Source organism: Capsella rubella, unplaced genomic scaffold (genome assembly GCF_000375325.1).
Source record: "Capsella rubella cultivar Monte Gargano unplaced genomic scaffold, Caprub1_0 scaffold_1, whole genome shotgun sequence".
Taxonomy (NCBI): domain Eukaryota; kingdom Viridiplantae; phylum Streptophyta; class Magnoliopsida; order Brassicales; family Brassicaceae; genus Capsella; species Capsella rubella.
In genome coordinates, this window is record NW_006238923.1 from 6,214,315 (window position 1) to 6,234,150 (window position 19,836).

The 19,836-nt window shown below is 39.1% G+C and overlaps 7 protein-coding genes across 7 annotated transcripts; 4 read left to right on the forward strand and 3 right to left on the reverse strand.

Moving 5' to 3' along the window:
• The first annotated feature begins 430 nt into the window (after positions 1–430).
• On the forward strand, positions 431–3,043 carry LOC17900886. Its single transcript, XM_006305096.2, has 5 exons — positions 431–1,092; positions 1,739–1,873; positions 2,222–2,320; positions 2,406–2,540; positions 2,647–3,043. The coding sequence occupies exons 1-5, from the start codon at positions 505–507 to the stop codon at positions 2,779–2,781; spliced, it is 1,092 nt and encodes a 363-aa protein (XP_006305158.1). The 5' UTR covers positions 431–504; the 3' UTR covers positions 2,782–3,043.
• A 131-nt stretch (positions 3,044–3,174) lies between these two features.
• LOC17898960 (nuclear poly(A) polymerase 1) lies at positions 3,175–7,751 on the reverse strand. Its single transcript, XM_023777406.1, has 12 exons — positions 7,001–7,751; positions 6,793–6,870; positions 6,586–6,693; positions 6,109–6,171; positions 5,854–6,015; positions 5,456–5,569; positions 5,295–5,357; positions 4,875–5,204; positions 4,632–4,796; positions 3,685–4,542; positions 3,535–3,602; positions 3,175–3,434 (listed from the first exon to the last, which is right to left on the reverse strand). Exons 1-12 carry the CDS (start codon positions 7,103–7,105, stop codon positions 3,395–3,397), a joined length of 2,154 nt encoding a protein of 717 aa, XP_023633174.1. The 5' UTR covers positions 7,106–7,751; the 3' UTR covers positions 3,175–3,394.
• A 1,011-nt stretch (positions 7,752–8,762) lies between these two features.
• On the forward strand, positions 8,763–10,457 carry LOC17900881 (UNC93-like protein 1). The gene has a single exon (XM_006307391.2). The coding sequence runs from the start codon at positions 8,952–8,954 to the stop codon at positions 10,335–10,337; it is 1,386 nt and encodes a 461-aa protein (XP_006307453.1). The 5' UTR covers positions 8,763–8,951; the 3' UTR covers positions 10,338–10,457.
• Positions 10,458–10,728: 271 nt separating this feature from the next.
• On the forward strand, positions 10,729–12,590 carry LOC17900316 (putative 12-oxophytodienoate reductase-like protein 2A). Its single transcript, XM_006306193.2, has 5 exons — positions 10,729–11,004; positions 11,140–11,280; positions 11,364–11,494; positions 11,595–11,756; positions 11,834–12,590. Exons 1-5 carry the CDS (start codon positions 10,937–10,939, stop codon positions 12,433–12,435), a joined length of 1,104 nt encoding a protein of 367 aa, XP_006306255.1. The 5' UTR covers positions 10,729–10,936; the 3' UTR covers positions 12,436–12,590.
• Positions 12,591–12,638: 48 nt separating this feature from the next.
• On the forward strand, positions 12,639–15,141 carry LOC17898593 (probable protein phosphatase 2C 8). Its single transcript, XM_023777368.1, has 10 exons — positions 12,639–13,042; positions 13,262–13,370; positions 13,493–13,529; positions 13,632–13,676; positions 13,825–13,877; positions 14,015–14,176; positions 14,259–14,342; positions 14,545–14,634; positions 14,731–14,778; positions 14,881–15,141. Exons 1-10 carry the CDS (start codon positions 12,741–12,743, stop codon positions 14,989–14,991), a joined length of 1,041 nt encoding a protein of 346 aa, XP_023633136.1. The 5' UTR covers positions 12,639–12,740; the 3' UTR covers positions 14,992–15,141.
• Positions 15,142–15,170: 29 nt separating this feature from the next.
• On the reverse strand, positions 15,171–18,070 carry LOC17897493 (cyclin-dependent kinase D-3). The gene is made up of 7 exons (XM_006305934.2): positions 17,667–18,070; positions 16,990–17,288; positions 16,799–16,907; positions 16,324–16,449; positions 15,940–16,175; positions 15,601–15,858; positions 15,171–15,485 (listed from the first exon to the last, which is right to left on the reverse strand). Exons 1-7 carry the CDS (start codon positions 17,769–17,771, stop codon positions 15,437–15,439), a joined length of 1,182 nt encoding a protein of 393 aa, XP_006305996.1. The 5' UTR covers positions 17,772–18,070; the 3' UTR covers positions 15,171–15,436.
• Positions 18,071–18,171: 101 nt separating this feature from the next.
• On the reverse strand, positions 18,172–19,753 carry LOC17899754. Its single transcript, XM_006304362.2, has 4 exons — positions 19,515–19,753; positions 18,993–19,175; positions 18,837–18,896; positions 18,172–18,602 (listed from the first exon to the last, which is right to left on the reverse strand). Exons 1-4 carry the CDS (start codon positions 19,668–19,670, stop codon positions 18,309–18,311), a joined length of 693 nt encoding a protein of 230 aa, XP_006304424.1. The 5' UTR covers positions 19,671–19,753; the 3' UTR covers positions 18,172–18,308.
• Positions 19,754–19,836: the final 83 nt, after the last annotated feature.

The following is a 19,836-nucleotide window of genomic DNA, read 5'->3' on the forward strand; positions in this document are numbered from 1 at the left end:
AGAAAAGTGACACCAAGATGCGACCTTTCCTATTTTTACAAGCAAGCATCACTTTATAACAAAAATTTAAAATTTAATATTTTTTGGATACGGAAAGAAAAACAAAGACAAATTATCTAATTAACCAACATATAAATCCAAACTCTCTCTTCATCATTATTGTTACTAATTTTGGTAGTATGTTATTTTAAATTAACGAAAAAAATAGTATATCACGTTTGATATTTGAAATTTCTGATAACACACCATCCATATATAATATTCACAAGATATGCATGAGAGCTGATTTTGTTTGGAATTATATCAACGGCTTGCATGTAAAAACAAAATAATTCATAAATAAATCGGGATTTTTAATATAAAAAGAAAATTATATAGAAAAAATTATAATCATTATACAAAAACTGTATCATCATCATCATCAGCTTGAAATCACTCTCTCTCTTCCTTCTTCCCCGCTCACTGTAGTCTCTTCTCTCTCTCTCTCTCTCTCTCTCTCTAAGGATGTCTTCGACAACAATCGGCGAGCACATCAGACTCCGACGAGCTAGGAACCAAACAATCCGTCACCTGGAGGCCGCCGAAGATGATCCGCCGCTGAGCCACGTCGTGCTTCCCATTTCTCAGCCTAATAGCTTTTGTAACTCCGCAGTGTCTTCCTTCTTTCTCCTCCCGACGTCCTCCTCCTCCAACGAACCAACCAAGAAGAAACCGTACCAAACGGCGTCGTTTCGAGGGATGGGTTGCACTGCCGCTGCAACAGCTCGGGAGGTTTCTGTTCCTTCCGTGATTCGCTCCTCCGCTGATTGGGATGCCAGAATTAGAAATGATAAGAAGAAGAAGCAGAAGAAGAAGAGCAAGACGAATAAAGGAAGCTATGAAGATGGTTCAATTAGGATTTTAAGCGAGACTACAAGAGACGTTGATGGTGGTGGTTGCGTCGCGATTCCTGATGTTTGGTGCGGACCAGGAATAGGATTCTCGACTGATGCTGTTGTTGATCGATCCGTCCATCCTCCTCGGAGAAGGACTCTTCCGTCGTCTCGTCGCAAAATTGATGTGGATAACAACAATTCTAATCACACTATTGAGGTAAATTTGGTAAATTTGATCTATTCCTATTCTAATATTTAGTATTATAATAATTTAGGAGTGTTATTGGAATTTGACTTTGAGCGAATGGTATAGTTTAGGCAGAAACTGTTTGGAGTGGTTGAAGCTGTAGTGGTTGTTGTTAGCTCTATGATATTGCTGGACCATGTTGGTTGGTCTATTAAATTTATGTTTCTGGTTTTGGATTCTCTTTAGACAATCACAAGGGTCTACCTTTTGTAGTAGAGATGATCTATTATTAGTTTTTCTTTTGTTTGATGTGAGGAATCTGAGGATAATATAGTATATATTTTGTTTGACGTGTGGGTGGTCCTCTGGGTTTGATAGGAATTAAAGAAATCAGAATTGACAACTCTGGTTTGGTTAGAGAATGGAATCTGAGCATTCTTTTTTCTTCTTTGGTTAGAAGGATGGAATCGTAGCATTGTTTAAACATATGGTTGGGTTCAATTAGTTAGGAGAGTTCTTGGGATCATGTTGATTTTTTTTTGTTTTTTGTTTATTCAGATTCTAACTGTTTATTCTGATCGACAAAATCACATTGTTTCAAAGGACTTGAAAATTTGGGAACTACCCTTTTGTGTATGTTTGAACAATGATAAGGGGATGCTACACATGTTGGCAGGGTTCTTCTGTTCTTCCCAGGCGGTTTCTCAATCAAGAATCTCATTCTCATGCATCATCACGCGCTGAACCAACATTGTTATCAAGTAGATGTCGTAGCCACCTTCGACAGTCTTACCCTGATGATCTTACCGAGGTAGAATGTTATTGCCAGATAGTTTCCTTAACTTTCTAACTTTCTTGTACCTCTGGTATATGTTAGAGATTTGACCTCTGACTCTACCAACTGATCACTCTTAGCACTGTTTTAAGGTTTGACTTGTTATTTGGCTTCATATCAACAAAGAGATTATTGTAGAGTGCCCCTTTGTCTCTAACATATTCCAGAGACTGATAGTGTGGAAGACGAATACTGTTATCATTCTCTTTAGCAAAATATTTTTTTATGGTGCTGTAAACTGTTTTCGATGGCTAATAGCAAGTCGAATTATTAAACCATGCAGCTAGTGTAGTCATATTAAAACAATCCTGTTGTTCACTACAGATGATGATGCTCCAGAATGGTTTTGTAATGGGAAGAATAACAGATTTGCGTGATCACTTCCACGAATTGAGGCTCGATGTTGATAGCATGTCATATGAGGTATGTTTCTCAAAATCCCATGAGAAAACAGTATATAATTTCACCTTCTCAACTTTATCGAGAGTGTTTTCTTTGATCTACACAGCAACTTCTTGAGCTTGGTGATAGGATTGGTTATGTGAATACTGGACTTAAAGAAAGTGAGATACATCGTTGTCTTGGGAAAATTAAACCCTCTACATCACATACTCTTGCTGACAGAAAATGCAGCATCTGTCAGGTAAAGTCATGATTGAGAGTCAATGGTTTCTCAAAACTTCAATCAGATTATTACTGTGGGATGATGAGTTTTCATATTGTTATTCCTCAATGTTTGATGATCACAGGATGAGTATGAGAGAGAGGATGAGGTTGGAAAACTGAACTGTGAACACAGCTTTCATGTCCATTGCGTGAAACAATGGCTAGCGAGGAAGAATGCTTGTCCTGTCTGTAAGAAGACAGCATACTTCAAGCCTTGAGAGTTAAGAGACTTGTTGTATCTCGCATGGTTTATGATACCTCAAGATCTTTCATTTAAGCTTTCTCGCTGTATAGATCTGAATCATCTGCTAGTCCTCTATTCGTAATTGTTGTTTTTGGATTTAGAAATCACAATTGTGCTTCTAAATCTTATTTTATTTTGTGGAGTCTATTTTATGTGATTGAAATACTATTTTTACAACACTTGTAAGAAGAACAAGAGTTTGAAATCTATGTAAGTCTCTATTTTGTAGTCTTGATAGATTTAAGACTCTGGTAGAGAGTAATCTAGTGTATATCATACACGCCCGCAACTAAGATTTAAGAGGATGTTGGTATGCAATAATATATCTGTGAGATTGGAACACAACCCAGACCTTTTCTTCAGGACATAAAAAAAAGTGTTTAGGCAAGGCAAGAATTCCCAAGAAGACATTATATTATATCTTATCCAAACGAGTTTAACATGAGATCAAAGTACTTAGGACTTGCAACATCTAAGAAAGGCAATACAATTTAAGACTCTTCTTTTACATAAGAAATCCCTCGACTTGAACATCTTGAATATCGGGTAACTGCTGAGATTCTTGGCAGTGTAGGGAAACGCCATTATTACTTGCCATTGGTTTTGCCTAGAGAGTTGAAGTTCAATCTGCAAAGAATCACAAAAACAAAACACACACAATCTTTCTCAGAATCCCAAATGCACATTTAAAACAGCGGGAGTAAAAAACACAAAGAAAACCACTTACTTTATTATCGGTTTCCGCTGTTGTACTGAAGCTCTATGTGCCACCTCAGGCTGTCGCATGGGAAGAACCTTTCAAGATAAGAAAAATCAGACAAAAAGAAGATCAAGAGACCAGTTTTATGTATCACACTTTGATAAGAAAATAACAAACCTCGAGTTCTTCCACTGCTTCATTGGGAAATAGAGAGCCATTTAAGGTAGTAGCTTCTAATGGAGGTATAGTTGCAGTAGCCATCGGGATTGCATCTTGAAGAGTTATCTGCTGTATCATTTGATTTCCAAAATCACCACTTTCTTCAAGCTCCTCCGCTTCTTGACTAGGAGCTTGAGGAGTGGCTATCTTCTCTATCGGAAGACTCTCTGCTGGATCCTTACTGAAAACAACAACCTTATCTACTGAATCCTTACTGATATGATCAGATTTACCGTTTGTACAATAATCTTTCATAGGACTTGAACAAATGGATCCAACAGATGGATTTGGGCTCCCGCCCTCAGAATTCTCTACAGGCACTGAAACAGCAATGTGTTTAGAGGGCTTTGGCTGATCGGTTAGTGCTTCATCAGCTCCCCATTTTCTTTTCCTCCCATCTCCTGGACTGTTAGACCCAGCTTTACTTTCAGAACTCATTTCAGTAGTAGTAGTAGTTGTAGTATTAGAAACTGCTGCAGAAGAAATTCTGTGCTCTGAACGGCGTTTGCTGTCCCATGTTCCTTTAGAGGTATGTGAAGGTCTAATTCCACCAGGAAAAACAAAATTAGGTAAGCTTCTCCGTTTTATATGGCTGACACTAATCTCCATCCCGGGAATCCACAACATGTAACCATTAACAGTGTGTTTGAACTCCTCGACTGTTCTTCTAATATCAAATTGCTCGCCTTCTGCTGCAGGAACTCCTTGTTTCCGTTGCAGACCCATGAAGTAAGAGCAATTGAGTGGTCGGGATGCGTCTTGAAAATCATGGGGATGAGGGTGGCACTGAAGCATATCATAAGTATGTCTCTCAATCTAAGATGACAATGCAAACATCCAAGTCAAATCAGTATAGACGTAAAATCAGGAGAAACTACTCAAGTTGAAAAAACAGGACTTTTCACCTTCAGTGTAAGCTGGCGGAGGCGTGACTCAACCCAGCCTTTCCATTTTCTTAGATCATCGACATTTGCAGCAGAGATGTCTATCTGAAGATAGTTTTTATACGCTTCAAAGAATGCAAATGGCTCAAAAAGGGTATCCCAATCAGCTTTGTTTGTTTCCATAGCCTGCAAGGCATCAAGCCATAGTAATAAAGTCAATGAATCTGCATAGAAGCCAACCATTTGGACTTGTCTGAATCTTACCTCACATATTTCTTTTCCTCTCTGAAACTCTCCTGTCATAATCCGCAATGTACTTGCAGAGACATTATAACTGGAGTTCATACATGGGTAAGCAGGAGTAATAATGGGCATTATATGCAACCGGTCCTTTGGGTTTCTTCTAGGATCCCAAACTTGAAGACCGAGGGATCCTTCATCCATAGAACAAAGAAGAACGGGATTTGGCCAACGCCATTGATTGTAGACCCTAAAGAACCTAGATGCTAACATATTCGGGAGGGCATTAGGATAAAGCTGACATATCCGGGCTACAAGCAACGCCCAATTTATACCACCAAGAAATCCCGAGACCTAACAATTGACAGAAAGAGACTTTACTTAGCAACATGATAGTCACATAATGAAATGAATTAAAGAGCTCTAGAGAAGGATTGTCCATACATTAGAGTATACTCCACGACGTTTGGCCCAAAATCGCATGCATCTTAGTGTTGTCCTGAAATTCTGCTCAGAAACAAAACATGTGTCCAGACTAAGCAAATCATATGGATGAATAAAAACAAAAATAAAAGATAGATATGTCTCGTCAGTGAGCCCAAAACCTGAATATTTGGAACCAGACGCAAGATTTGGTCAGTAACTCTACAACCGTTAAGGCTTCGAACAGTTTGCTCATCAGCATTCTGTAGAATGGAGTCCTGTGATATATCTAAGTCCTGCACCATTATCATCCGGAAAATATCAAAAGTTAAGTTCCCATATGAGGAACACTGTCAGAGCTCCATATTCTAAATGCCTACTTCTAAGAGATCCACTCATAACATTCGTTTAAATTCATGAAAACTGCGCAATAGAGTAAAACTAATTGATTGCAATCAGTTAGGATGGGTTTAATAAGGTTCATATCTAAAGGTTAAAAACAAAATAATCCATAAAGTGGAATTCATTTCCTAATCCTCATAAATCAACTAATCATCTCGATGTTGAGTCAAGAAACTACCTCAGGTATAACCCAGAGTGGAAGTTGTGCATAAAGGAGATCTATAGAAACTCCATTAAGTTTGAATCCCATCAATGGAACATGAGCATCAGGCACAGGGTGCAGTTCAGTTACTTCAGGCATTTCTGACAGCATTCTTTGTAGCTCACCAAAGAAATCACCCTAATGGGAAATATAAAGATGAATATTGAACACAATAAATCGACATAAGAAATATATGGCATACATATATATAGATGCAAGAGGTTATAGTACTTCTCTAGTTGCATGTCTAGGTCCGACGCATAAAGTGTCTATATCAGCACCAGGTCCATGTACCTATTTGAAGAAGTAAAACGGGCTGTTATAGGAACTCTCAATATGCTAGAAATAGGTGACAGTGAGATTTAATAAAATGAACTCTTAGGACACTGAAAATTTAAGAATTAAGTTTTCTCACCAAGAACACTCTATTGTGTCCTAGGTTAACCAACAATTAAAATGACTGAAAAGCTCATTCAGACATGATTCAAGTGACAAAGATAACACTGATCTCAATACGTTTAAATGCGCGCAAAGAACATGTGAAAGACAAGTGATTCTACTTCCCATTGAGGAACATCTCAAGACAACAGAAGTAAAACACAGCTTTCACCAATTCACATTGTTCCCTTTCCCTCTACACCAAATATTCCGCAATACAAGAAGAATGACTAAAACAAAGCTAAGTCTTCTATAGATCTTTATCGTTACCCCTAGTCGATAAGAACCGAAAGTAAATATCTTTGCATTCGCCTCATGAAGCAGCTGATCATTCAAGCCTTTGGCGCGGCTGATTGTTTTAATCCATGTTTTTACAATCTGGACACATAAACAACGAAGAACTATCAAGACTAAATTACAAACATGGATGAAAATCCATAAGCACAAGTTCATAGGATTTTGAAAGTAGTACAAAACCTGATCTAGTATCCCCAGAACTTCCTCCCTTTTAACAGCTTCCTCATCACTCTCGTACAATCCAACATCTTGCAAGTACTGAACAACCAAGTAACAAAAATTAAATATCAATCAGTAACAAACTAAGATTGAAATAATTCATCAATAAACTTAAGAAACTAGAAAAACTGAAGCAAACAAGACAGAGGCTTTAAGAGATCAGCAAAACCTTCTCGAGCTCTCTGGTCTTAATCACATCAAGCTCCGCTGGTCCTCCCAAAGAGATAGGTTCTGTAATGCCAAACCTCTGCCCATTTTGCTGGACACTAGACATCGATCTTACTTACTTTGTTCTTTTCCTCTCTCTTTTTTGTCTCTCTTTTTTTTTTCTTAATATTTCAATCAGATTCTATGAGTATAAAAAGAATTATCCTTTTTTTTTTCTCTCTCTCAACGTTTCTTTACCTGAATAATTTCGAATAATGTAAAGCTAAAAAACGAAAACTCAGAGAAGATTACTATGGAGAAATTGTTGATCATACAGAATACAAAATCAAAGGCCTTTTGCTAAATTAAAAATCAAAGCAACAAAAACAACACATGGAATCAAACAAAAGTAGCCAAACGAGTCGCGAGGGCTCTTCACGGGAACAACCCTTAAACCCTAATCCGATTGAATTGGTGAGATACAACGAACGGAATCGAGCGAACAGCAAAGAAAGCCTCGGCCTTTGTACACCCGATTGATTGATGCGAACTGGGTCCGGTCGGTGGAAGCGATCCCAGGCGATACAAGACGAATCTCCGGCAGAGTGAAGAATCTATTATTTCCCAACAAAAATCTCGTGAACAATCTGCGGAGTTTCTAGGTTTGGGTCGCCACTTCTCTCGCGTGGGGGTTGCGACAAAGAACTCTCGGGCCACACATATATAAAACTTATGTAGATTAGGGGAACCTATTGATATTCCCATGAGACCCAGAAAAAAAAAAAAAAAAAAGGAAAAAACCGCGTTCCTGAACCCGACCCAGTTTTAAACCCGACTCGTGTAATTCAAAAGCCGACCCGGAATAGAAATTAAACAAAATTCGAAATTATATTAAACTATGAGAATTTCACAATCATCGCTTAATTAGATTCTTAACGTTTTTTTTTTTTGTTTACTAATTTCACAATCATCGCTTAGTTAAATTGATTTGAATTAATTTCGGTTAGATTAGTAGAAATTGATTTGAATTAACATCGCATAAGAAGACGTTTGGTGATGACATGAGCGAGACTAAGAACAAACTATATATAACCAACTTCCCTGAAAACGTTTGTAAAGATGTTGAGTCAAGAAAAATGTCAGCCTCGGTTTTTACTTTTTAGTTTATGATGGAGCAAAATAAAAGCCATCACACCGCATCAGTCTCATAATGAGACTCTCTCTCATAGCCCAAGGAATGGTGAACCAGTGTACAAATCTTAACTTTAATGATGGTCTAAAGCCATGATTAATGGAGAGATATTTCTAGAATCCAGCCTAATTTGATTTCTTTCTCTTTTAAAGTTCTCAATTACCACCATTTGCTTAATTTTTTTAATTTTTTTTTTGATAAAATATTCTTAGCTATTTTTATTTATGTATATATATTTATTTTTGTTTTGAACACAGCTATATAGTTATTTCTTTTTTTTTTGAATAAATTTTATATGAAGTTAATGTATTTATTATGTAAAAAAAAGAAATTTGATTATACTTTTTTTTTTTTTCTTCGGGGTTTGAATCAGTTAAGTTTTTTTTTTGGTTAGCAAATGTCAACGTCAATAATTAGTTATTTCTTTCTAAATTTAAGTTACTCTCTGACTTTTCCTGTTAAAATCGAAGAACGTTTTATCCTATTGTCAAGTTCTTTTAGCTGTAGTTACTACACTTAATTAGATACTAGGATCAGATTCAACCAACCAAAACCAATAGAGCGAATCAAATCAGTTGTGTTAGAAAACTAATCTTAATTAGTAATGTTTTTTTTTTTTTTAAGTAATCATTCTTCTTCTTCCCATGAATATGTGGCCGCTACTATAGGAAGAATCGTAACAGAAGCAACATCACAATCAAAGACCGGTGCTCTGTTGTCTTTACCAGAAGAATAAGAAAATTCTCATCTTTCACCCTTTTATTTTTTTTTGTTCCCGATCATGAATGTGAGAGACGAGGAAAAAACTCCGGCGGAGACTCACGGCGGAGGAGAGGAGAACAAACCACCGGAGAATAAAAGATGGCGACTTAATTCTCCTCTAGCTCAAGTGAGCTTAATGGGATTCGTCTGTTTCTGCTGTCCAGGAATGTTCAACGCTCTCTCCGGTATGGGAGGCGGTGGTCAAGTAGATCCAACCGCCGCTAACAACGCTAACACCGCCGTTTACACCGCTTTCACAGTTTTCGGCGTTTTAGGCGGCGGGTTTTACAACGTCCTCGGTCCACGGCTCACGTTAGCCGCTGGATGTTCGACCTACGTGCTCTACGCCGGATCTTTCCTCTACTACAACCATCACCACCACCAAGCTTTCGCGATCGTGGCCGGAGCTTTACTCGGTTGCGGCGCGGGTCTTCTATGGGCCGGAGAAGGAGCTGTGATGACGTCGTACCCTCCGCCCCATCGGAAAGGCACTTACATCGCTTTGTTCTGGAGCATCTTCAATCTCGGCGGCGTCATCGGCGGATTAATCCCGTTTATCCTAAATTACAACCGTAGCTCCGCCGCATCGGTCAACGACTCGACGTACATAGCGTTCATGTGTTTCATGTTCGCCGGCGTTCTTCTCTCGTTCGGGATCCTCCCGGCAACATCTGTCATCCGTAATGACGGATCTAAATGCTCTGCCGTGAAATACTCCCGCCCATCGATCGAAGCAGCCGCCGTCCTCCGGCTATTCCTCGATCGGAAAATGCTCCTCATCGTCCCTGCGGCTTGGGCTAGTAACTTCTTCTACAGCTATCAGTTCAACAATGTGAATGGACTTCTCTTTAACCTAAGAACCAGAGGATTCAACAACGTCTTCTATTGGGGAGCTCAAATGGTTGGTTCCATCGCGATAGGTTACGTGATGGACTTCAGCTTTAAAAGCCGGAGAGCTCGAGGATTCGCCGGAATATCAGTAGTGGCGGTGGTGGGGACAGCGATATGGGGCGGAGGGTTAGCGAATCAGCACGGTTACTCGTTGGACAATCTACCGGAGAAGAAACTCGATTTCAAAGATTCAGGGGTAGAATTTGCGGGACCGTTCGTGCTGTATATGAGCTATGGATTGTTAGATGCCATGTATCAGAGTATGGTGTATTGGTTGATAGGAGCATTGGCTGATGATTCACAGACTTTGAGTAGATATAGTGGATTCTACAAAGGAGTGCAGAGCGCAGGAGCTGCAGTGGCTTGGCAAGTGGATACTCGTAAGGTTCCCTTAATGTCACAGCTTATTGTTAATTGGTCACTCACTAGTGTAAGTTATCCTCTACTGGTTCTTCTTGTGTATTTGTATGTTAAAGACCAAGATTATGATGATGATAGTGGTGATAAGGTTTAGAGAATAGTTTATAGAAGAACATTGTGTCAACTTTATGTTTTCTTTTTTGATATGAAGCTACAAAACAAACAAGATTTGAGGCTTTGAAATGTCAATATGCCTTTATGCATTTTATGGTAATTGAGACTGTTTGGATTGTTCGTTCATTAGATGAAGTCCTTCTATTGAGTGGTTCACATAACTTTTGAGTCTATGTTTTTTTTTTTTGTTTTTTAGTATAATGCCAATCTTCGTTGGATGGTGTGTTACGTTACGCCAGTTTACATCCTTATCATCGACCTACAATTCCCATATTAACCTTATCAGAATATAAAACTTACACCGCAGATACACATGCAGAAATAAATAAATTACAAAACTTACTGTTTTTATCTGAAAAAAAAAAAAAAAAGAACATTGTAGGCCCGTACGATGTAGTTTTAAATTTCAGATCCGGTAAGCACTGTTCAAAGTAGATAATCTCGGGAAAATTTGGGCACGGCTTTTGACCAATCAACATACCGCCATCACCATATTTGTATCCTGTATATTATCTTTCTGCAGTTCTTGAATCTGGTATCACATAGACAACACAAAATTTTATCTAATCATCAGAGTCCATGGAGACCAAACAGAGTATACCTCTCCTCACACCTTATAAGATGGGACCCTTGAATCTTTCTCACAGGTACCTCCCTACTGTCTTTGCATCTTTCTTCAACTAGTCCATACTGTTTGTCAACAATGATTTTGTTGCCTGTAATCTCTTCCTCTCTTCTTCTTCTTTTTTTCTGCTTGATTGTTATCTTTGAGTTGTAATCAGGGTTCTTCTGGCGCCATTGACGAGATCAAGATCGTATGGTAACATTCCTCAGCCTCATGCCAAGTTATATTACACTCAGAGAACAACACCTGGTGGTCTTCTTATTTCCGAATCTTGTGTAGTGTCCCAGACATCATTGGGGTATATATATAACTCTCTTCCGGATTGTAATATTTTTAGCTTACAATTCAAACTACACTAATATGTGAGCTCTGTTTGTGAAGTTATCCGGATATACCTGGAATATGGACCAGAGAGCAAGTGGAAGCGTGGAAGCCCATCGTGGATGCTGTTCATTCGAAAGGCGGCATCTTCTTCTGCCAGATTTGGCATGGTGGAAGGGTTTTTCATCAAGGTTTGCTACTAAATCCCTTTCTCCTTGTTGCAACTAAATTGCCACCAAAAAAAACAAAAAACAGTGATGCCTTGTATACTAAATTTGCTCCGTTCTTTAGACCAGGCAAATGGAGAAGCTCCTGTCTCCTCTACCGACAAGCCATTGACGTGCAAGAACATGTATGGAGGTCAGTTTATACCTCCAAGGCGGTTAAGGACCGACGAGATTCCCGCCATTGTCAACGACTTTAGAATTGCTGCAAGGAATGCGATGGAAGCTGGTAAGCAAAGTCTTTGGATGTTAGATGTAACGTAACGGAAATGAAAGCTGATCAAGAGACTTCACATATAAGTACAGGCTTTGATGGAGTGGAGGTTCATGGCGCACACGGTTACCTGATTGATCAGTTTCTAAAAGACAAAGTGAATGACAGAAGCGACAAATATGGTGGGTCAATAGAGAACCGCTGTAGATTCGCTCTGGAAGTAATCGAAGCAGTGGTGAGTGAGATCGGTTCAAATCATGTAGGAGTCAGACTCTCGCCATTCGCAGATTACATGGATTCCGGAGACTCGAATCCCGAAGCATTAGGACTCTACCTGGTGGAAGCTATGAACACGCATGGAATCCTTTACTGTCACATGGTTGAACCTAGAATGAAGACCCTTGAAGAAAGCTTCGAGTGCACGGAATCGCTTACGCTGATGCGAAATACCTTCAAAGGCACGTTCATAGTAGCCGGAGGTTATTCTAGGGATGATGGGAACAAGGCGGTGGAAGAGGGAAGAACCGATCTGGTGGGTTATGGACGGACTTTCCTGGCGAATCCTGATCTGCCGAGGAGATTAGAACTCAACGCGCCGTTGAATAAGTACGACAGATCGACGTTCTACACTTCTGATCCTGTGGTGGGATACACAGACTACCCTTTTCTCGAGACCACAGACACAACTTCTTAAGGGGTTTCTTGAAATGTATAATTTGCAAAACATAATTGTTAAGCACACAATCTCTAATTCTCGAAGTTGTATCATTTCAGGAACGAATGATCACAATATGGAACCAAAAGAATGGGTTCCAAAATTTATATCCAATGTCAATTGCTTCAACAAAACTATAATGAAATACATGGGGTTAAAATGAATTATACAGATACTAAAGGTACTAACTTGTAAAATCTTGCAACTTTGGTGTAAAGCTATTTGTGTCGCAATCCTTGCGACGGCGACCAGATAATTGCCGGGAAATCAACTGAGACACTGCAATGGAAAACCCGAATCACAAGCACGCGGCTGATTCATTTTCCAGCGAGGATTTGGTGTCACCGATGAAGAAGGCGAAGAAGTCAGAGAAGACCGGATGTGATACGTCGGATGAGAAGCAGGAGATTTCCGGCGGAGGAGAAGCCGTAGCCGAGCTTGCTAATACCACTAGCTGTGTAGCTGAAGAGAAGAAGGAATTTATGGTTGAAGCTGATGGTGCTGAAGACAAAGGAGCTAGACATACAATGGAAGATGTTTATGTGGTTTTGCCTGACGCTTCTTTGGATTTCCCAGGGAAACTAAGGTACACAAATATTACAAGCTTTCAAGTTGAATCTAGATTATTAATAGGATAGATCAAGCCATTTCTCTATGTGGGACTTGCAATTAGGAAGATCTTGTGTCGCAAAGTTGAAGGCTTGATTTGGTTGGCCAATTCCATTTTTCAACTTGTTTTGTAAACCTGTGGGTTTGTTTCAAAACAAAAACCAGACTCTTCTGTAATGATTTTCTTATTATGTAGGTGTGCACATTTTGCCATTTATGATGGGCATGGAGGTCGTTTAGCTGCAGAGTTTGCTAAGAAGCATCTTCACCTTAACGTTCTTTCAGCTGGGTTACCACGTGAGTTGGTCTGTTTAACTTGGTTCAGATTATTAATATATTTATCACAAAGCAATACTTTTTTTTTTATGTCACTCAGTCGGTCTCACTTCTTCTTCTTTTCTGTCAAAATGTTGGAATGCTGCCTCAGCTGGATGTCAAAGTTGCTAAAAAGGCCATTCTTGAAGGTATTTAAGTTCAGTTCATAAGTCTTTTCAAGCTTTGTAGTTACTCCATTTTGGCTATTAAGATCCACAGATTCTGAACTGTTAAAGCAACTTTGCTATCAGGTTTCCGGAAAACCGATGAGTTGCTTCTGCAAGAAAGTGTTTCAGGTAATTTGTGTGTGTGTATGTATCTGTCTGCACCTAAGTGTCGGATGTCTGCGCTTTTTTCAGCTGTTGATTGATTTGCTAATATCTGATCCTAAGAATCTTTGAGTTCATATAAACTTTTGGTTCTCCCTGACCTGTGTGGGTGCAGGAGGATGGCTAGATGGCGCCACAGCAGTGTGTGTCTGGATAGTTGATCAAAAGGTATTGGTAGTTGGGAGGACAATGATGGGGTCGTTCCTTGTTTTGAATAGAATATGTTGGCTCTGTTTTTTCATAGAGTTCATAAAATTACTTAACCTTTTCTCCTGTATTCACACCCATTGACACTCATGCATTAGGTTTTCGTTGCCAATATTGGTGATGCTAAGGCTGTTTTGGCAAGATCCTCTAATACCAACGAATTGGGGAGTCATACAGAAACATGTATACCGCTCAAAGCAATTGTTTTGACGAGAGAGCACAAAGCGATATATCCACAGGAGCGCTCTCGTATTCAAAAGGTTAGTCTCTGATGAAAAAGTGATTTCCCCGTAACTTTTTGTACACCATGCTCTGTTAATAACTTAGTATTGGGTTTTGCAGTCAGGTGGTGTTATAAGCTCAAATGGACGGTTACAAGGGCGTCTTGAGGTTTCTAGGGCTTTTGGTGATCGTCAATTCAAGAAGGTAATGGTCCTATGACTTCCTACGTTATCTTGCCCATAGTATTGTACTTGTATTATTTTATCTCTTGCGTCAATCCTTTTACATGTTCTTGAACCTTGCTCTGTATCATTTTGCAACTCCAGACATTAATCTTACCTTGAATTTGTTAGCCTTCCTGAATTTTTAGAAGATATTCGCATCTAACACAAGTCATTGTATCCAGTTTGGCGTCACTGCAACCCCGGACATTCATGCATTTGAATTAACTGAAAGAGAAAACTTCATGATTCTTGGTTGCGATGGATTGTGGGAAGTAAGCTCTCTGTTTGTGGTTGTACATTTCTCTATAAGTACATTGTGAGTGTCTTTTTTGCTGCTTATATAATCTACACAATGCATCCATTTTCAGGTATTTGGACCAAGCGATGCTGTGGGGTTTGTTCAGAAACTTTTGAAGGTAAAAACATACCTACAGTTGCCGAATCACTTTGTCCTAAGAGTGCAAGGGAAATATAATGAGATATTTCTTACTTAGATGCTAAGAGCTATTATTTTGTAGGAGGGCTTGCCTGTAAGTGTGATAAGTCGCCGTCTTGTAAAGGAAGCTGTTAAAGAACGTCGTTGCAAAGACAATTGCACAGCAATCGTGATAGTCTTCAAGCGTGGATGACTTAAAGAAGAGCCTGACCTACCTGTGGGCATCTATTTCTCTGGCTTGTATGAGTTTTTGTAACTTTTAGTTGGTAAACTCTTTTTGAGCTGTCAATGGATCAATTAAATTCTTGGGGCAGCCTTTAAAAGAAAAAATATTAAAATCAAACAGAGCTCTCTTTGTGCAAAAGATTCACAGAAGCAAAAGTAGAAAGCTTTATAATCATAGACGGCCATAGTACAGGATGATAAAGTTTACATGAATAAAGCCTATTGGACAACAAAATATTATCATTGTGAATTTAGAATCCCTCTGGCTTGTAATTAAGCTAAAAAATGAAAAAGAATAAATCGCCAGCTTACACAAGCAGCAGTAAATTGACAACTTAACAATGTTGTGGTTTCACCAGAACATGAAAACGGCAAAGGTAAGAGGACAAGGCAAGAGTGTGAAACCAACAATCTTATTGGAACTCAAGATCTAGTTTCCTCTTCAGATGAGATCTATCAGCACTACACAATGAACAAGAAGAAGATGTCATTAAAACACAATCAATCTTGAGACCGTAATAACAACTGACATTAGAACACACAGTGAGGGTGAAATGACTTTGTTTTTAGCTTTTACCTGGTGATTGTTGGCCGGTTAGGAGGTCGCTCAGCGAGGATGGTAAAATCTAATGACATGGGTGCTTGTTGATCCTTGTCAACATGAGACTTCAAACTATCAACCCTCCCACGCTCAGGCATCACTCTTCTAAACTTTCGTGGTGGTGATAACACTGTAATGGCCTCATGTTTACCGTCAGAGGATGTACCATCCTGCTTGCGGACTGGCTTTGGGAGCTTAGCTGGGTCCGTAGGAGCAGGTGCAGAAGTGAAGTACCTGAGAAATTGAAAAGAAAAAGTTCTGACAGCAGGAAGCTAGATATATCTTGCCTTTGAATAGGTGGTGAACTTTATGTACCTGTGTTCTAGAGCCTGCTTAACGGAAATTCTAGCTTTTGGGTCATAGGTAAACATCTTGGACAACAAGTCGAGAGCATCATCACTAACTGCTGGGAATAAAGAACGTAGAGATGGTGCAGGGACAAATTGATACTCCACATAATCTGGAAGGTCTGTGACATCAGGCCACTGATCTGCTTTTGGTGTTCCAAAGGCAGCAAAAATTTTGCTTAATTGATCGATATCACTGTTTCCCTGCAACAAAGGAAACTAATTAAGTAAGCATACCGAAAAATTAGTGATAAAGAAGTAACTAAGTAGTCTGAGAGTATAACATCCAAAGAGATGATGATTGGACTAAGATTTAGTGTTAGCCATGATGAGTTGTGTAAGATTATTTAACCTGAAGAAATGGTCTGCGTAGCAGAAGTTCGGCGAATATGCAGCCAGCTGCCCAAACATCAACTGCAGCACCATATTCTTTTGCACCAAACAAAAGTTCTGGTGCTCTGTACCATCTAGCAAACACCTGTGCAGCATCACATATATCAAGATATAAAGAATTAAAGATAATGAAACAACTAGAAACAACAGAAAAGAAGGTGCATTGCACAAATCTGGAAAGAAAAATTCTATATTAATCTTGGGTGTTCAAAGGGAAACAAGATGGCAGAAATACTTCAGCTCCGAGATCTGGTTAAAAGCAAAATTTCTAGGACAGAGATGATATAGGAAGTGCCTCATCCTGTAATTTCAGTTGAGACTGTTTAATTCATGTCACATTTTGCAGGGATTAGTATACAACAAGAAAACTCATAGAATTTCCAAGACTTTCTCCACAGAAGTTCAGGTAAAAAGAATACGCATTCAATTAATACCTGGTGAGTAAATTTACGATTTGGACTACCAAATATACGTGCTAACCCAAAATCTGCAAGCTTCAGCTGTCCATCAACTCCTATTAACAAGTTATTTGGCTTCATATCCCTGAACTCAAGCGACAAATAATAAGTCCCAAACCAAGCAGCATTATAGAAACAAAAGCAAGGTCAATAATATAAACAAGTACCTGTGCAAAACCCATTTCTCGTGGCAATAAGAAAGTCCTTTAAAAGTCATTAGGAGATAAGATTTAATATCGGCGGGTGAGAGGAATATGTTTGAATCGCGAATGACTGCTTCGAGGTCAGTCTCCATGAACTCAAAAACAAGATGCAAGTTTTCCTTGTGAGGAAATGCATCAATCAGCAGAATAATATGGGGATCCTTAAGCTCTTTGAGCATCTTGATTTCCCTAAGAGCCGTAATATTTACACCTTCCCTTTGTTTACCAAGCCTTATCTTCTTGATTGCTACAGTTTTTCCGGTCTGCAAAATTACCCCAAAAGAAGACAATTAATTCCCTTCATCCAGAGGAGAAGTAAAACTTCAAAATCTCTATTCAGAAAATTTAATCTGAAATGAGAAAAGAAAGGAAGCAAAAACTGTGTGTCTGAGGAAGAGAGTTGCAAATGCCAAAAAAACATACTCAAAGAGAAGGTTGCAAGATCCACAATGAAAAGTTAATAAATTGCGAGTCGAATACCCAAAAACTCTCAGAACTAAACCTCCATGATTCTCAAGCAGAAACACCCAACAAATTCCCCAAAAGATAGACGAGAATCCGGAACAAAAAGAAGAAGAAACTGGAACTGCCGACAGATCCCTAAACCCTAAATTTTAACACAAAATCAGCAAAGAAATGACCTTAGTATCAGTGGCCTTGAAGACGACTCCGTAGGTACCTTGCCCAAGAACCTCTTGTTTGAGATACCTATCAGCAACTTTCTTTGGCTGCTCCATCTCCGTCATTGTCGGAATTTTAGAAAATTACAGCCAATAATCTCCTTCTCTCTCTTCCTTTTCACGTTGGTTTCCACAAAATCACTCGACACACTTCGATTGCTTTCTGAAATTCAAACAAAATTGGATAAAATCGACGATGAGGTTGACACGGAGAAAAGTTAGGGTTTCGACATTGGTAGCTCCGGCTCCGGTGAGAAATAGCCGTTGGCGCGTTTCCAGACACAATCGGCAAATCGAGGGAAACTACAAATAAAGCAAAGAAATTGAAAAAGAAAAGAAAAGAAAAACACTCTCTAGCTGGATAAAGTGGGTAAAGTAAGTGCACTTAATTTTAGTTTAAAGGTAAAGCACATGAACGACATCGTTTAAAACATACATTTGTCTACTTAGCCCGGTTCGAACCAAATTAGAAACCAATAATTTTACTAACCCATCCGGTTTTTCACAGAACATTTCAAATGATTTGTAATCTATGTATAAATATCATTTACATTAAAAAGCTCATGAGAGTTGAGAAGAAGAAAAAGAACAAGAGTTAGTAGTCTATGAGGAAGCAATGCGGCGACAACGACACCAGAAAGCTGTACCGCCACTTCTTCCTCGAGCAACGGCTATTTCTTCATCGATGTAAAACCAAATGAAGAAAGGGTCTTTATTACTCGGCTCCTCCTCGGCGTCTTTCTTCCCCAAACTGATCTCTAGAGGATCTAATGGTCCAATCTTTATGCGGATTTGTTCAAAGACGAAGGCCAGTATCCGATTCTTCCATGAAAACCTTCCTTCAAATGTCAATGCTCCTAATGGACCAAGATACACCCCATTCTCTATTCTTTTTCCCTGATTCAAGAATCAAATAACAACTCTTTTGTTACTTACTTCCACAGTCTCGGCTTTTAGGACTTACAGTGCCTCAAACCAAAATTTTTACTAATCAGACCGACCCTAAAGCAGTTCTAAGCCGTAGCCATTAGAAAACCTCGTAAAATATGCTAAATTGAAAAAGCATACATGATAAGTGGATATATTAAGTGGATCAATCAATCTCTATCCAATTCCAGTTTAGAAAGTTACCGCAGCATCAAATCTCTGAACAGCGGTTAGAGGGAAATAACGACCTTTCTGCAGTTTCTTCTGTATATAAAGATCCCAAGTGAGTGGATTTGAATAGAGCAAGACTACAACAACATTTAAACAACATGAAGTAGGGGAATATGATTTCTAATGGACCTCGGCGGTGAAGATCAGCATCCACGTTCGTCCAGGGGACTCTGTCCCACCAAGTGTTTCGAGGAATGGTGATGGATCAAGTTTAGCCTTTTCAATAGCAGAAAAAGCAGCTAATATCTCTTCAGCTGCAACTTTCCGAGTTTTTGCAGCTGTTTTTAAAACATTTACGCTCTCCGTTACTTCCTGCATTGCAAAATTAATTTCACAATCAAGTAAAGGCTACTTGCCTCGAGAAGAAGATCCCACAAGAGAGTCATGCATTTGATCAAAGTAACTCCTAGTATTTATGTAATTTCCCTTCAAATTAACCATAATTGCACAACTCTTATAGCAACGCTAGGTACCATGAAATTCTATCTCCTAGTAGTAAACGCACAACACTTATCCAAGAGTCCCGAGTTAATAATTTGACCACAAAGTAACTTTCTAGTCCTCAGCTGGAAGTGCAAAACAACAGGAAAAACTGACTCTTCATCGATCTACAGTATCTTTCAAGACAATCGAAATGAAGGAAGTGCGTACTTTGTTGGGGATTTGATCTTTCGCCGGTGGAACAATCTGGCTCCTACCATCGACCGTGGCTTCCACCAAATGTAATCTCTCGCGACGACTAAAGAAGAGAGGAGAAGAAGAATAACAAGTTGGGGACGAAACCCATGAAGCTACTGAGACCATCATCGTCTCTAAAAGGGATCCTCAATTTTGTTCCTTCTTCATTATTCTTCTTTTTTCCTTCCACGTCTCTTTTCAGAAACATTAGAGCTGGTCGTTCTATTGTCAACCACAAGTTTTATCCGGCTTAGAAGATTTTTCAATTCAGTAACAATTTGTGTCACTACTCACT

Excerpts from the sequence above, each read along its gene's own strand:
- LOC17898593 (XM_023777368.1), top strand. The coding sequence starts at position 12,741 with ATGGAAAACCCGAATCACAAGCACGCGGCTGATTCATTTTCCAGCGAG. Across the intron at positions 13,371-13,492 it reads CTGGGTTACCACGTGAGTTG|CTGGATGTCAAAGTTGCTAA; the intron begins GTCTGTTTAACT and ends ATGCTGCCTCAG. Across the intron at positions 14,635-14,730 it reads GTTGCGATGGATTGTGGGAA|GTATTTGGACCAAGCGATGC; the intron begins GTAAGCTCTCTG and ends ATCCATTTTCAG.
- LOC17900316 (XM_006306193.2), top strand. The coding sequence starts at position 10,937 with ATGGAGACCAAACAGAGTATACCTCTCCTCACACCTTATAAGATGGGA. Across the intron at positions 11,005-11,139 it reads CCCTTGAATCTTTCTCACAG|GGTTCTTCTGGCGCCATTGA; the intron begins GTACCTCCCTAC and ends AGTTGTAATCAG. Across the intron at positions 11,495-11,594 it reads TGGAAGGGTTTTTCATCAAG|ACCAGGCAAATGGAGAAGCT; the intron begins GTTTGCTACTAA and ends TCCGTTCTTTAG.
- LOC17899754 (XM_006304362.2), bottom strand. The coding sequence starts at position 19,670 with ATGATGGTCTCAGTAGCTTCATGGGTTTCGTCCCCAACTTGTTATTCT. Across the intron at positions 19,176-19,514 it reads AAGATCAAATCCCCAACAAA|GAAGTAACGGAGAGCGTAAA; the intron begins GTACGCACTTCC and ends TTTGCAATGCAG. Across the intron at positions 18,897-18,992 it reads TGCTGATCTTCACCGCCGAG|AAGAAACTGCAGAAAGGTCG; the intron begins GTCCATTAGAAA and ends CTTTATATACAG.
- LOC17900881 (XM_006307391.2), top strand. The coding sequence starts at position 8,952 with ATGAATGTGAGAGACGAGGAAAAAACTCCGGCGGAGACTCACGGCGGA.
- LOC17897493 (XM_006305934.2), bottom strand. The coding sequence starts at position 17,771 with ATGACGGAGATGGAGCAGCCAAAGAAAGTTGCTGATAGGTATCTCAAA. Across the intron at positions 16,176-16,323 it reads TACGCAGACCATTTCTTCAG|GGAAACAGTGATATCGATCA; the intron begins GTTAAATAATCT and ends CCTTTGTTGCAG. Across the intron at positions 15,486-15,600 it reads AACCGGCCAACAATCACCAG|TGCTGATAGATCTCATCTGA; the intron begins GTAAAAGCTAAA and ends TTCATTGTGTAG.
- LOC17898960 (XM_023777406.1), bottom strand. The coding sequence starts at position 7,105 with ATGTCTAGTGTCCAGCAAAATGGGCAGAGGTTTGGCATTACAGAACCT. Across the intron at positions 6,016-6,108 it reads CTAGACATGCAACTAGAGAA|GGTGATTTCTTTGGTGAGCT; the intron begins GTACTATAACCT and ends ATTTCCCATTAG. Across the intron at positions 3,435-3,534 it reads CAGCGGAAACCGATAATAAA|ATTGAACTTCAACTCTCTAG; the intron begins GTAAGTGGTTTT and ends GATTCTTTGCAG.
- LOC17900886 (XM_006305096.2), top strand. The coding sequence starts at position 505 with ATGTCTTCGACAACAATCGGCGAGCACATCAGACTCCGACGAGCTAGG. Across the intron at positions 1,093-1,738 it reads ATTCTAATCACACTATTGAG|GGTTCTTCTGTTCTTCCCAG; the intron begins GTAAATTTGGTA and ends ACATGTTGGCAG. Across the intron at positions 2,321-2,405 it reads TTGATAGCATGTCATATGAG|CAACTTCTTGAGCTTGGTGA; the intron begins GTATGTTTCTCA and ends TGATCTACACAG.